Source organism: Anabas testudineus, chromosome 7 (assembly GCF_900324465.2).
Source record: "Anabas testudineus chromosome 7, fAnaTes1.2, whole genome shotgun sequence".
NCBI lineage: Eukaryota > Metazoa > Chordata > Actinopteri > Anabantiformes > Anabantidae > Anabas > Anabas testudineus.
Window position 1 is genome coordinate 11,867,294 of NC_046616.1, and position 15,980 is coordinate 11,883,273.

The following is a 15,980-nucleotide window of genomic DNA, read 5'->3' on the forward strand; positions in this document are numbered from 1 at the left end:
ATCATTAGTTAACCATGTGAACACTGAGCAAAGGAGATAATAGGTAATAGTTAACACAGAAGTTAAAGTTTATTGATGTCAACAAAACCAACACAAAAAAAGCATAAACACTTTTACATAAAGAATTAACATGGCTGGATGTAGCATGATGTGGGACCAGATCTGTACATCAAATATTATTACTGACTATGACTGTCCTGCTGTATATTGTCTTTTTTAAATTATAGAAATGGCTCACTCCAGCATTCTGTTTAGGAAAATTAGCAAGCACCCTCTGGTTTCAATATCAGAAGATAAGAAAATAAAGAGAAAACACAGCAGAAACTCTGGATTTATCCTAATTTGTTAGGACTGAGGGATTATTCTTCTGTGTGTCGACAAGCACAGCTCTTTACAATGAAACCTCTCAGAGAGCGCAGCTGTCTTCAGGATGCTATCTTGTGAACTGCTACTGTGATGGTACCGTGGCTCCGCACCAGAATGTTTCTACAAAATAAAAAGTTAACAAAACAATGCAGTAAGACAAGCAATCACCCAAAAAAGGAACAACAATTGTATGGACAAATAACACACTCGAGAAGTCGGAGCCAACCTGTCTGTTATTCATCTACAGTATGATGATACTGTATAATAGTAGGTATTGTGTAACAAAGTAATACTACACGTTTTACAGTTGTTTTACAGACAAACTATGCATGCATTACTGCTGATAGTGATGTTATGAGTTCTGTTTAGTATAATCACCATCATTGTCATGAGTCTCAGCACTGAAAATATATTATGTCCAAGGTTGTCAATTAACTCCTCTGTTTGTTTTGTTCAGATATATCTATTTTTTGTGATCTGTTTTAAAGGTTTTCATCAGTGGTTTTGAGTGTGAAATTTTTTTTACACATTATTAGTTAATTGATTTACACCTCGCTGACACATACTGCAATCCAGCTTTGCCCAGAAAGCCGCCACCAAGTGACAACAAAGCAGCATCTACAGCTTGTATACAATCACTAACAGGCCTGATATTTAAAATCACTAATAACCCCACATACACTGATTGAAGTTAAAGTCCCTAAAACCTTTGCACCAGATGATGTTTTACAACGTCCAGTAGGTGGCAGCAGAGCCACACAACTGAAAGTAAACTCCTCTGCCAAGACTTTGAGCATAGCCTGAGATACAAACATTCAATCTTTGATTTTGGATTCGTTTCAAAAGCTTCTTCCAGATTTACCGATCTCCCCATGTGTTAATCTAAACCCCCATAGACATATGTTACATTAACTAAGAGAGAAAGAGGAGCAAAAGTGCAAGTCAGTCAAACAAGAAAAAGACAAACGCCCGTGTCAGTGCTCACCCTGACTCAGACTCCAGGCACACAGTTGGACTGTCTGTCGGGTCTCTGCTGAGAGCTGCAGCTTGTTTCGACAGAACTGAGACAACACCACCGTGCTCATCAGAGAGGGAGCCACGACCTGGTGAGCGTGAGACAAAAAGACATTGTGCAGTAATAAATAACCAACAAGAGCACCAATTGCACATCACTTAGTCAGATTTCATAATTTCTTGAAAAATAAAATTTTAACTAATACAAAAGGTTTTGATTTTATCAGGTCACATGATTTGGAATATTTCTGATTGGTTTGTAATGTTGCTGCTGACCAGTGACCATGTTCCTTTTAAGGAATAGATCAACATTTTGAAGATTTTAAACATTTTGAGATATTGGCTTCACAATGATTACAAGGCTCGGTGAATGTTTCGGCCTCATCACCTTTGACAGTTTCAACAAGAACTGAGAAATTATAAGCTTGAATACCCTGGATTGCATTAGATTGTACGGGTGTACCTGATAAATGGGCCAGTGTGTATGAAAATAACTAGTCTTAGATCTGAAGTAATATTTAAAGAAAAGGTCAGAAAATGTTTAATTTGGCAGTGAGGCTGCCCTGTGTTACTTATTGTTAGTGATGCTCTCAAATGACCTAACTTTGTTATTTTTCATCAGCAAAGTTTCAGAGCATTTTGCTGTGCATGTTATGTAACACACATTTCTCCACAAGTAATTCACAGTAACCCACAATTATTAACTTTTAAATTAAATGCTTAACCTCAGACTGGTTACCTAGGTTGATCCAAAAAGATGGCTAGTAGTAAGATTCAAACTACTAAAACTGGGTTAAGAACTCTCCAATGGAAGAAGGTCATGTGGTCTGAGTCCAGATTTACCCTGTTCCAGAGCGATGGGCACATCAGAGTAAGAACAGAGGAGGGTGAAGTGAAGCACCCATCATGCCTAGTGCGTAGGTTGAGCAACGTTATGTTCAAAAAATGAGGTCAGCTGACTACATGAATATACTGAATGACCAGGTTCCAGAGTCCAGACCTCAACCCCACTGAGAATATTTGGAATGTGCTGCAGAAGACTTTGTGCAGCGGTCTGACTCTAACATCATCAATACAAGATCTTGGCAAAAAATTAATGCAACTCTGGACGAGAATAAATGTTGAGACAATGTAGAAGCTTATCGAAACGATGTCACGGTGAATGTGTGCAGTAATCAAAGCTAAAGGTGGTCAAACAAAATATTAAAGTGTGTGACTTTTTTTTGGATGGGCAGTGTATTTACTGCAATTTACTGTAACATTTCAAACCACGGATGAGTTTTGTAAAGATTTTATCAGGCAGAACAGGAGACGGATGTCAGAGACATCCCTAAAGCAGAGGGAAGAAAGTTAGAGCCGGCTGCCTGTGAGGACATCACAGGGGACAACTTCATCACGCTGCAACATGTCTTTATGTAATGTAATGTATTTTCAGATTGGTATTTTAATATAAAAAAGACTTATTGTGAAATGAGAACCTGACAGAAAGTTGAACCATGGCTATGATAAAACTCTGAATAGTTTGTTAAAACTGTTATTTTTATGGCACAAGTTTATTTATCTGGCTGAGAAGGATATTTTTACTTTTATTACTGGATTTCTGTACATAAATCCTTAACTAGAATCAGACTTAATTAATCCCTGCGATAAAATTAACAACCTATCCGCAAATGTGTGTAAATAAAATGAGCTCCACCTTTCACAAAAACTTTTCGACTGATTTCTACTTATGTGTAGGAGCTTGTGGTCGTTGACAGATCATTTATCTCCCCAGTTTTACACCATTTTTATTAGATTATAAAGAAAATAAACAACTAAATAGTTTTCTTACAGCCCAGGTTATGTCCTTGTTGATCCGTGCAGAGCACCCCGACAATCGCTGGGTTCTTCATGCTGCCAGAAACAAAAACAAAAAGCAAAAACTTCACCCTTAACGTCCTAACACTGAAATTACGAACTTAGTTTTAATGTAGCATTTACTTACGTATCATCGAGATGCTGTTCGAGGGTCGACTCCATGATAAATGACAGTAAAATAGAGAAATTCACGCTTTGTGTTTTTGTTGTTGTAGCTTTCTGCTTCCTCACAGCTTCCGGTTAAAATCAGCTGACTGTGACGTGTTCTATGGGTGTCTGTGAGGTCCAAGCTGTGCGGAGTGCGATAAAATAATTACAAATCAGATATATTATATTATTTATAATGTTAGATCACTTAGTTTTTTTTACCCTCTTCAATATATTACCTTTATTGATAATCCAGCTTTCATTTTGCCTTCAAGGATAGCACAGGCCTCCACAATGAAACGATTCACAAACAAGTTGAGGTCGTCTTAAATCAGCCCCAACATGTCACTGACATCTGAAATCATCTCTGGAAACAAAATCATAATAAACACAATGTTAACCATTACAGAATGGTGCAAACATTATTCAGCATGATTATCACAGAAAACATCCACCAGCATAACATTAACTTTATCAGCATAGTTTTCTTTGTTGAACATGAAATATAGTATTAATATTATAGGTGCAAAGCTGGAACCTTGTTGCTTGCAGGCTTTGTTGATAGATTTTGTTAATTTTTTTTTCAAAAGTTTGCTGCAGGCCACTGCCTGGGCTTACCTCTCTGCATGATTTCTGTTGCCTGTCCCAAGATGGTGAGGCTTCAGTGCTCCTGCTGACATGGCAGAAATGCTTAGATGTAATTATGTGTCAACTGCATTGGAAGAATCTATCACCTGAAGCAGGATAATGTCCTGCTGACTAACCCACAGGGTGTGCACCCCCTCCTCTCCTCTAATTCTTCTTTCTTTTCCTCTCCCCTTCTCTGACTCATAATTCTCTTCTCTTAAAGCTTAAATCAGAACCTGGCCGCTTCCACCGACAACCTGCTGCCCATCACTGTCTAGGTTTGCACGTAGGCAAACACACGTACAAGTGCAGGTCCACATATTTTACAGTAAAAGGAATATCTTCTTCCCTTGTCATACACACACACACACACACACACACACACAATTGTCAAGCGAGGTCGGCAGAAAACTGACACTAAATGAACTTGAACCCCAAATAGACATATGAGAGTGAGTACATCATCACCGGCATACATTGCAAAATGGTTATAATAATCAAGACTCATTATTGTGTATTCTCATATCAATTTTTTATACCAAATATTTAACATTGAACACCTCACAGTGATTAAGGTATGGTGACACTTTTTATTTTATTGCTAAAAGATGATCTTATCCGACAAAGATGATTTGTTCATAAGCACCGTAATTCTCTCAGTATGAGTAAACTGGTTATTTACAGCTAAGGTTGATGGCAGCTGTCACAGTTCATAGGATCATGGCATACATCCCACAACAAAATAATAAGCAATATCACTTTCCAGCCTATAAATGCTTTACACGAAGCTCAATCCATGAGTGAGCCTGTGGTAATTTCAGTAAACTCATTATATGCTCTGATGCTGATCTGTTTTTCCTGACTTCCTCAAACTGACAAATAACTCAGGATTTCATGTCACCTTTGCCCTTTTCCTCATAAAGATTATTCATAAGAAAGTCATCCGTTGTGGAGCTGATTTCCATATTGTTGTGTTAGTTTAAACCAGTTGTGCCATGGAAAGTCAGTCAGCCTTTGCTTTGAGGTTAAACACGACGGTATGTAAAATCAAAGTTTGACAGGAGGAGCACTACGAGCCTCTGTCAGTTGTCATCTGGATGAGTAAGATGACAAAGCTTCTGAGGAGACAGGCGGAGAGGGTGTGGGGAGATCTCAGACATCAAGAGGGAGGGATGGAGGAAGGGCGGGTGGGGTCGGAGGTGGATAAAGAGAGGGAGAGAGTGTGGCTCCCCCCTCTGAGGAGTTCTGGGAACCTTCATGACTACCTGAAGAGTCTGCGATCCAGCGTGACGTGTCGGTGAGCTGTTGCCTCGTGTTGAGGGTTCTGAGAGAGTCCAGTTCTCCTGTTTCTGTCATGGGCTTCAGTGCGGTGCTGTTGTCCTTCCTCCTGGTGTCTCTGAGCTGGTCCAGAGGGGCTGTCATCACAGGGGTGAGTGACAGGTTTCTGGCTCTAATTAGTGTTTAGAAAACGTATTATATTTATATTATTATACTAAAATACTTACTCTTTGAAATAATGTCTAGATAAAAATAACATTTTATATTGTTGGTATGTTCTCTCCTTATCCTAAATGTATAGTTGTGCTATGTGATTTTAAACCCAATGTCCAATTGCTTACTTACTAAGATTTCAGCTAACTATGAATCAATACACTGTTATTGATTACTCAATTTTTAAGTTTGTAATGCATAAAAATAGTGACAAATGCTCATCATAGGTTTATTAAGCCCAAGATCATCTCCTAAATTAGCATTTGTTTTGTCTGACCAATAGTCCAAAACCCCAAAATATAAAATTTACAGCATAAATAACAACAGAACAGCAAATCCACACATTTATTGGACATGACACTAAAGATCTTTGGGATTTATTCACCATAAATGACTTAAAGTTACTAATTTACAAACCAAATAAATTTATTTTATTAACTGACACATATCTATTACTTAATCTGTCTGTTGTGTTCTTCTATGTACCATCTACTTTAATTTAAGCCCTTGACGTCTGATATTTGGCTAGAATTGTTCATATTTTGATTACACTTATGTAAAGACAAATAGGACTGTTCATTTTCTGGATTATTTTGTGAAATTTGATTACACATGACTGATCAGAGACCACATCCTCCTCCGCTTCAAGTCCGCTGGAAGAACGAGAGGAAATTATCTCAGTCTTCTGATAGATTTTCATTTTTAAATGGATTATTGAGACGACAGGCATTGGATAAAATTACTTTCGCTGTATGAACATGAGAGGAGATCTCCGCTAGCTAGCACATACAAATAAAGTGGCTCAGTGACATTAAAAGAAGTCTCTTCCAGCCTGTCTAACTGCCTCTTTTAGTCTTTTGTTTCTGCATCTTTACCATCTCTGTCTGTCTGTCCTGCAGGCCTGTGACAGAGACGTGCAATGTGGGTTTGGTCTTTGCTGTGCTGTCAGTCTTTGGCTGAGGGGTCTGAGAATGTGTGTCCCGAGAGGTGTAGAAGGGGATGAATGCCACCCCTTCAGCCACAAGGTGTGGGGAGATGTTATGTTACTAATCTTTTGCATCACACTCTCACTGTGTTAGTCTAAATTCAGATTGTATCAAGGCTCTGGCAGGTTGGCTGAAGGGTTAGAAAAGCTGCTGATAACTGCAGAGTTTATTGATCCTCCTGACAGTGAACTGTGCAGTCAGAGCCATTTATCACTTCAATCACCTGGAGATGGCAATGATTAGTTCTGCAAACACAACATCCATCTCTGAATTCAGACTTTTAAAGAGCAGCTTTTTAAGACCTGCAGTTCCACTTGTCACTTCATGAAAGATTTAAACTGTCACATTATCCAGCCTCATGGTTTTTTTGTTCACTTTCAGGTGCCGTATCCAGGGAAAAGGCAACATCACACCTGTCCCTGTCTCCCCCATTTGGTGTGCACCAGGTACGCTGATAGCAAGTATAGATGCACTGATGACTTCAAAAACATGGACTTTTAATGGAGATGAAGATGAGCAGAGCAGAGTGACCAGGCTTGAACAGGCCATGGCTAAAACACATATTTCATATTTCATTTGCCCAGACCATACTATTCATGTGTGATACATGGTTTGTATTCTACTGTATTAATGCACATAGTAACAGTATAACCTACTGACCAAAGCCACAGTCAACACATCAGACATATTTAACTTAAAAACAAGTTTCCTCTGGAAGCTACTTGTGAAATATTAAATAATTTGCTCTTTTCTTTTGCTGTCTGTATTAATTTATCAAGAAAAATGTATAAATCTTATTCACAGTAAAATAAAAATCTGTAGAAAAAATACACTGATGTGTGATGCATACAAATTGTGCATACCTATTTTCCTGGGTTGAGTTTATGTTAAATAAACATAATGTGTGTTATGTGATGGAAGTGTCAAGTGGTTTTGAGTCTGATTAAGATGAAGGTCACAGCAGGACTTTCAGAATCCTTAGCTTCATGAGCAAACTCGTGATCTTGCCATAAACCTGAACTGATGATTGATGGCCAAATATTTGATTAGTGCAGGTCATTAGGTCACACTTACATGCTTTCACTTTACTACTTTAGTAAGGACTTAACATTATAGTTCTTCAACCTCTGAGCTTTACCAATGACTACCTTTAATATTTAATTACTAATAACTAGATTACAACAATGTGTATTGTGACAGCAAACGTCACACAAGGCTATGAAAGCAGTTGAGAATAATAGATTTAACATTGGATTTTAAAATGAAATAAAATATTTTAGCTAAAATAAAACTTGAAATCAATGTTTCCTTTAAAGCTTTAAAATTCACTGACCATTTTGTCGCACCACAAGCCGTTCCTGTGTGTTATGTGTATGGTTATCAGATAACCCTACCCAGTTAAACAAGCTCACACCTTTAGGGACGTGGAAAGTTTGCATATCAACATTAAACAGAAGCTCCGGACGTCAAATCTCATGTGTCAACACATCGCGTGTACATTGGATCTATTAATTACTTGAAGATCATACTTACAGAACAATAAGCTTATATTACATAATAAAAGTAAATCTCTGACTCATTGCTTTTAGATACTTGTCTCTGCTGGACTGTTTTCTATGTTGTGTTTTGTTTTGAGTTGAATTGCTTTAACTGCATTATTGAACAATGTTAAACTTTTATAATACTACTTTACTTTTGGAGAATTTCTTTTTAGCACAACAGTACAAATAGTAAAACACAACTTTCCGACTTTAAGTGGATCTTCACTTCATCAGAGACAATTTATTTTATTTGAATTATTTTAACAACATATTACATAAATAATAAACACAGAAAGTTCCACTTTAGAAAGTCTACTTGATTTTAATGAAAGTGATGGACTGGGGACCAGATCAGGGTGTACTGCACTTTTTGCTCAATGTCGGCTGGGATCAGCTCCAGTCTCCCTGTGACCCTCTGAAGGACAAATGTTTACAGCTTAAAATGCTTGTGTGTTCATTTGTTTCCTAAGCTAACTATTCCAGCAAATGTTTTCAGTGTTCATTGCTTTAATGGGACATTTATTCCTAGATAAGAGGTCATTTATCACAGTGTTCTTATCTCTATCTGATTCATGGTATCAAATTATGTTTAAGGACATTCTGGATACACAACACGGTCATGTTGTATATAAGGGCTGGACTCGACCGACACTTTACTTGTCCGAGTTCAACAGTAAAGAGACTACCAGGATGAAGTGCCTAATCGTCCTGTTAGCCTTTGTGGCTTTCTCCGAATGTGTTGTAAGGTAAGTCTGAACTGACTGGCTGAAAAGCAACCTATTCCTTCATTTCTTTGACATTTAACACTTGAAAAGGTTGAACTGAAAGAAAATCTTTGTCTTATTCCTAAGAGAAAATTTTAAAGGCCACCTGTTTAATCTTGCTTTGACCTATCACACCTTTCAAGCTTGTACAAAGCTGGAAGTAGAGGTTTCTATCTTTTTTCTCTAGCTTTGAAAATCTGGACAGCTGCATACTTCACTGATCTTTTATTCTCTTCTCTTTGTGTAGGATGCCACTGATCAAGGGGAAGACTGCCAGGCAAAAACTGCAGGAGAAAGGATTATGGGAGGAGTACAGGAAGACGTTCCCATACAGACCATTGGTCAAGTTCATCCAGACTGGTACTGAGTCCATGACCAATGATGCTGACGTACGTGTAAACCAGAGTCAAATTAGCCACGATTCATCTGATTGTTTGTGTGAAATTCTGCATACAAGGCTGCAGGTTTTTTAAGGTTCTAAGCTGAAAAATTGTACTTACATTAACGTTTGTTGCTCCAATACTAAATATATCTACATATACGCTCATTATGAATGTCACAAAGGCAATATTGGGCCTCATACAATTCATTTGAACTGTCTGTTGGGGCAGAATGAATGTACACCATACTTCTGATGATGTAAAACAAATCATTTATAATTAATACATTCATTCATTTAATTGAATGTCCCTCAGCAGTTGCACCATTCACAAGTTTTTGGCAGAATTCTGGTTTGATATTTGACCTCTCTTTTTGACAGAATTGGCTGAATTGGTGAAATTAAATGTATATTTTTTCTGAAACACACTTAAGTACTTAAGAAAGGTCAATAAATTAACTTTATGTTATAATTATAATAATTTATAATTCAGTATCACCATGGCATTCATGTCTGTCATGAATTCACAACACAACTGTAAGTAAAACATTAATCTGCACCACTTAGTGTGTCCCCTCTTATCCCTCCAGCTGGCCTACTATGGTGTGATCTCCATCGGGACCCCTCCTCAGTCCTTCGTTGTCATCTTTGACACCGGTTCTTCCAACCTGTGGGTGCCTTCAGTGTCCTGTTCCAGCCAGGCCTGCCGTGAGTGTCTCATCGACTGTTGTTCAGTCAGCTGTGCACTTCTGTATTTGGGTTAAAAAAATGGTAGATTTCACACATGTGGACATTAGTTCACTCACATGCAGACGGAAAGTAACAACATCATCTTTCAAATATTGTTTTTCATTAAGGGTGGGGTTTTTTTTCCAATGCATTTATTTGTCACTTATTTCTATTACTTTGTAGATTCATATTTTTATTTAAAGCAATATATAAATTTATTTTTAGTTTTTTCACCAACAAACACAAACAACAAAACAACAAAAGTTAAAATATGTTTATAAAATATTTAAGCAACCAGTTACACAATTTGCGCATTAATTGGTATTATGTAGGTATTGTAGGTATAAAAGAATCCTTCACTGACAAATTCCTGGTCTTTGCAGGCAAAGAGGGGTCATGACTCACCACTTTGTGCAAAACTCCATGAGAGAATTGTCAGTCAGTTAAGAAGACATTGCAAAGAATTCAGGTCTTTCTCCCTCTACAGTACATAATAAAAATGATGAAGGGAAATTTCATTGTATGATGGCCAAGGGTGGGAACTACTGTTGAACACGTGTGACCTTTGAGCCCACAGGTGGCGTTTCATAAGAAACCAAAATGCTACCATGATAAGTACAACCACAGAGGTTCAGGAACACTTTGGAAAACAACAATCCTGCAAGAATAGACAAATATTCCTATTCACAAACTGCAGCCGTCACTGAAAACTTAACCATGATAAACATAATTTTGATCCAACTTCTTTTGAGTAAAAACGAATTGTATTTGCTCGTATTTACAAAAACATTTAAGTTGGTCAGCGAAATGACTAAATATGTTTTCTTTTTACCTTTGTTAGATATATGAAGGGGCAAATAAATTAAAAATCCCAAATGGTATTTTTATGGCATTTTAGAAAAAGTGTCCTAAAAAAAAGAGGGTTTACATGATAAACATTTATTTCAGGGATTTAACTTATAATGCATGAAGGTTGTTGTGTTGCTAATTTTACTGACAAAAGATACACTTAGTGCAGCTACAGCATAACTTGACATGCCAAAAGTTTTTTTTGGCATATTCTAAAACACATGCTTGAAAAATTTACTATTTCCTTTTAGAGAACCACAAACAATTCAACCCACAAAGCTCCTCCACCTTCTCAACGAACAGCGAGTCTATCTCCATCCAATACGGCACTGGCAGCATGACAGGATATCTGGGCACTGACACTGTTCAGGTGAATGAAACTCCTGGAACATTTTATAGAAATTATACATGTTGAACTGTGACTGACAGCTGTTTCGTGGGTCCAGGTGGGCGGCATCTCTGTGACCAACCAGGTGTTTGGACTCAGCCAAACAGAGGCTCCTTTCATGGCTGAGATGGCAGCTGATGGCATCCTGGGACTGGCCTTCCAGTCCATTGCTTCTGACGACGTCGTGCCTGTCTTTGTCAATATGGTCTCACAGGGACTGGTGTCTCAGCCCATGTTCTCTGTCTACCTGAGCAGGTACTGAACCTGGGTGGAAATGTGTTAGTCCGGATTGTTTGATTCATTTACTGTGATAATAAATGTTTGTATGATGTTTGTTTCTTTCTTTCTTTAGCAACAGTGAACAAGGCAGTGAGGTGGTCTTTGGTGGTGTTGACAGCAGCCACTACACTGGAGAGATCACCTGGATTCCTCTGACCTCTGCCACCTACTGGCAGATCAAAATGGACAGGTACAAAAAAGAAATCTAAATTAGTGACTCAGCAAAACTGCTGGTTAAGCATTAATGGCACAGCCAGCTTGACTGTAACCTACCTTGTGCCGTTCCTTTTCACAGCGTTACCATCAATGGACAGACTGTGGCCTGCTCTGGTGGCTGCCAGGCCATCATTGACACTGGTACCTCCCAGATCGTTGGCCCAACCACTGACATCAACAACATGAATTCCTGGGTTGGAGCCTCAACTGACCAATACGGAGATGTGAGTTGCAGGTTCTTCTGTTTTTCACAGCCCATAATAAATGACAACAGGGCAGCAGCGGGTGTCTGTGTGGACCTGCATGTTTTTCTAGTGTCTGGGTGGGGTTCCTCTGGAAATGCTAGCTTCCTACCACAGTCCAAACACCTTAGCAATTAGGTTAACCAGCAACTAAATTGATCGTTGGTGTGAATATGAGTGTAAATAGTTTTCTCTCTCCATACGTCAGCCTTGTGATAGACTGGCGATCTGTCCAGGGTGAACTCTGCTTCTCACCATGAGACAGCTGGAATTGATTCCAGCCCCAATACAATAGGTGAATGTAGAATTATTTACTTCCACTTTAACTCTGTCTGATGCTCTTCTTACAGGCTTCAGTGAGCTGCCAGAACATCCAGAGCATGCCCGATATCACCTTCACTCTCAATGGAAATGCTTTCACCATCCCTGCATCTGCCTACGTTTCTCAGGTCAGTTGAACCCGAGCTGCAACAAAAAAATATTCAACACTTTCATCATTATCTTTAGAAATAAAGTTTTGTTCCATTGTCTCCCACAGACCTCCTACGGTTGCAACACAGGCTTTGGGCAGGGTGGCTCTGACCAGCTCTGGATCCTGGGAGATGTCTTCATAAGGAAGTATTATGCCATCTTTAATATCCAGAGTCAGTATATTGGTCTGGCTGCATCTACATAATATTGTGGCTCAGTTGGTAGGTCTATGAATCCTAGGGTGTTCAAATCTCACTTCCCCCCTTATTCCTGACCACATGTCAAAGTGTCCCTGGATAAGACTCTGAACCCTTGGTCCCTCAAGGGGGCTGAATTTTCCCAAGTTAATTAATAAAGTATCAAATATTATTCCTATTAAAATAAGACAAGTGGTGAATTATCCATAAATGTGCATTTTACTGTTGCTAATGCCTCAAAATAAAAAATGTTTAGAAACATGTTAAGCCATGATAACTTTTGTTTATTTTATACTGTCGAGTCTCAGGATTGAGAATAAGTCGAGACTGTTGATTAATTCACTTTTAAGAGAAAATTGACCTTATATTGATGAAAAAAGGATCTTACTGAGAATTGAACATCGAGGTGTTCTCAGAATTTTACAGACAGATTTCCTTTGAGGCTGTAATGTAGAAAAAACTGATAAGGATTAACACTGATACAAGATAATCTGATGCAACAATCTGACAGCTCTCCTGTTATCTCAACCTGTGAACAAGACTACAATGTTCAGATGTCAGTCAGAAATCAAAACTAATTAATTGCCTCAATTTTGCCCAACTGTATGTATAATAAAGTTCGTTAACACGATTGTCATTTAACTTATGTCTTCAGTCACTTTTAACACACACTTAAAGGTGCAGTTTGCACATTACAAACTGACATTAGTCAATAAAGCCAATAATAATTTAAATAAATCAAATGTGTGTATTTAATACTACATTTAAATCAGAAACAAGTTAAACCTTCACATTAATTTATTTGAGGATTGCCAGTGTGGAGTACTCCATCACCCCAGCATGCTTGAAACTCCTGCTGGTGTTTTGGGCATCCTAGGTTTTGCATGCAGCCCTGTCTGCGAGTCCATTGTTGTGTAAACTACATGGCTCATTTCAGAAACATTAAACTCAAGAGACAATGACTCACACAACATGTCCCATCATCAGTTTGTATTTACCCATTCCAAAAATGAATAATATGTTTTTAGAAACTGTGGTAGCTACAAGCAAGAAAACATTTCTCATTGACTCAGAAGCAAACAACATTAATCACTGAAGTGATTAAACCATCATTGTAATAGACACAATGACTGCTAGTGACAGGCCAAAACTAAAGGAGATTCTGATTATGAGAAACAGAAGTCGTTTAACCAGTTTTACTCGACTCAGATAAACGTCTTTGGCCAGTGAGCAACAAAAATAAATAATCTACAGCATGGTCACCTGGAACTGTCCTTGTGGTCCTGTGCCAACACTCCCAGTGGCAGACTCAGCAATCTGGGGGCCCAAAGAGAACACAGGTATGTGGCCCTTTGCATCCATGGTTCTCCACCTTTTTCAATCCTTATTTATCTCAGAAAACCCAGCTCTTTACTCCATTCCTCATTTACACTTAATAGTTATTGCTCAAGGAACTCAATGTAAAGAAAGGCCAATCATAAAGGATACAAGATTAAGGTTTTAACCATGACTATAAGCACAAATCATTCCTAAACACAACAACAAAATATGTATACACGGGGCTCCTCTATATTTTTTCCAGCTCCAGTAAATGAATAAATCCAGTTTAATTCAGCTCAGGTCCAGTTTCTCTTACCACACTGCAGGTGGAGTACTTGGGTTCACTTAAGATCTGCTCCTGTTGAAGGTCCAGGGGCAGCTCATCACCCAAATCTGCAGAGCTGAGCAGATCAAGGAAGGCTAAGTTTAATTCCACCCCCCCAAAAATCTGACCTATGAAATATCACAATCAAAACTTCCATTATATCTTATAAAAAGATACGTTCTTAGGTACAGTTCAAAACTTACACTGAGGTAAATACCAAAGTGCTTAATGTTCATTATAAGTCATATAAATACCAGGTCAGGCCAGATAAAGACTATGCGGCTAATCTTCATGCTATTGGTTTAGCGGTTAACACTTTAAGTTAAGTTGAGTAAAGTGTAGTTGATAAATAATAAGCACAGCATTTTAGGCTTTCATGGAAGGTTATTATTTAACTTGACTTTAAAAGGCAACATGGGAGAGAGGCTGAAATTTTTTTATTGTTTTAACATGATTTGCAGCAGCTTCACTTCATGTTTGCACTCACACATCAAATCTCTCATTTATTACACTCTGTTTTACACCTGAATCGTGTCCATTTGTGGACTTTGCGGTGGTGATCTGAAGCTTAAGCAAAATGCAAGAATGTCATAATAGCTTGCTGGATTAATGGCTACAATTAGATGGGATTTTCTCTTTTCCAAACAAAGGGGGAAATTACACTGAAATTTTTTTTTCAAGTCATCATTTTCTTATAAAACGGTAACGATGCAGTTGTTGACCATGTTCTCCATTTATTATATCACATTAATGAAAATATAAGTATACCGCGACATAGTAGTCACTGTAGATTTGGTTCTGTAGTATTTGGATGTGTAGTATTTGGATGTGTAGTATTTGGAGCTGTAGTATTTGGATCTGTAGTAGCCTCAATCCACAAACTGTACATTTGATATTTTGAAGTCAGACCAGTTGTCTTCCTCAGTTTTTGTAACTCTTGCATTCATTAAACTACAGGTGTAACCTGTAGTGTCCAGCAATTTGTGACATCCTCGTTGGTAGAGTTGAAAACAAGGGAAGGGAAAATAGGAGCAAAATGGTCTCAAACTCATTACTGCTCCATTGAATGAGGGATATCTACAAAAGAAGGATGAACAATACATTTCTTATCAGTATCAACAACTGGAGTACTGAAAGTTAGTTTTTTTTGACAAAAAGGTCAATACACTGAGACACATCCGGATAAATGTCTAAAAAGCTGCCTGCGGGCACCCTTTAAATAAACTTCTTGTTGCTCGGTACCTCCTCCAGTTCAGTTTTTTATTTCATGTCTTGTTCCAAAAGATTCCCTCCCTCATCTGCCATCTGCATGGCCCTGAACATCTGGTGACTTGAAGCTATACCCAACTATTTTACTGCCTATAGGCTTGATCTTTTTGATCTAAGGCCACATATCAGACACTCTCAGAACCATGCTACATATCATGTAGTGGCAGTCACACACACACTTCTCGCTATTGAAAAGAAGACACAGATTGACCTCTCCCTCACCTGCACAGCACATGTTTTCTGCAGTACACAATAAGACTTACATGAAAGAGTTGAATGAATTCTGATTACAGATTTTTCAAGGACACCTTTTTGTTTTGTTTTTTACAATACTGTGCTGCACAATTTTGATTGGCCTGAGTCTTGCAACTTGACCTTAGGCAAATTATCATTATGTGTCCAGCTATTCTGGAAATTATTTGTTAAGAGTGTTCTTTAAATAAACAGTCTATGTTTTCTTTGCTACACGTGTACAGTTTGCTTTCTCACTGCTGTTGGTATTCATGTTCTGGGTCAGTCTGTT

General features: G+C 38.1%; 3 protein-coding genes across 4 annotated transcripts; 2 read left to right on the top strand and 1 right to left on the bottom strand.

The window, feature by feature from the left end:
• Positions 1-37: 37 nt before the first annotated feature.
• On the bottom strand, positions 38-7,838 carry lamtor5 (late endosomal/lysosomal adaptor, MAPK and MTOR activator 5). Of its 2 annotated transcripts, none has more exons than XM_026369042.1 (7): positions 7,822-7,838; positions 4,003-4,057; positions 3,624-3,751; positions 3,365-3,527; positions 3,212-3,273; positions 1,352-1,469; positions 38-486 (listed from the first exon to the last, which is right to left on the bottom strand). In XM_026369042.1, the coding sequence occupies exons 4-7, from the start codon at positions 3,397-3,399 to the stop codon at positions 426-428; spliced, it is 276 nt and encodes a 91-aa protein (XP_026224827.1). In that variant the 5' UTR covers positions 3,400-3,527; positions 3,624-3,751; positions 4,003-4,057; positions 7,822-7,838; the 3' UTR covers positions 38-425. The 2 variants fall into 2 exon arrangements, with proteins under 2 accessions (XP_026224827.1, XP_026224829.1); XM_026369044.1 differs by lacking the exon at positions 7,822-7,838 and adding an exon at positions 5,277-5,294.
• prok1 (prokineticin 1) lies at positions 5,327-7,787 on the top strand. Its single transcript, XM_026369041.1, has 3 exons — positions 5,327-5,440; positions 6,402-6,527; positions 6,870-7,787. The coding sequence occupies exons 1-3, from the start codon at positions 5,366-5,368 to the stop codon at positions 6,987-6,989; spliced, it is 321 nt and encodes a 106-aa protein (XP_026224826.1). The 5' UTR covers positions 5,327-5,365; the 3' UTR covers positions 6,990-7,787.
• Positions 7,839-8,652: 814 nt separating the features above from the next.
• On the top strand, positions 8,653-13,185 carry LOC113168014 (pepsin A-like). The gene is made up of 9 exons (XM_026369040.1): positions 8,653-8,775; positions 9,041-9,182; positions 9,763-9,880; positions 11,002-11,120; positions 11,197-11,393; positions 11,491-11,607; positions 11,713-11,857; positions 12,226-12,324; positions 12,414-13,185. Exons 1-9 carry the CDS (start codon positions 8,720-8,722, stop codon positions 12,549-12,551), a joined length of 1,131 nt encoding a protein of 376 aa, XP_026224825.1. The 5' UTR covers positions 8,653-8,719; the 3' UTR covers positions 12,552-13,185.
• Positions 13,186-15,980: the final 2,795 nt, after the last annotated feature.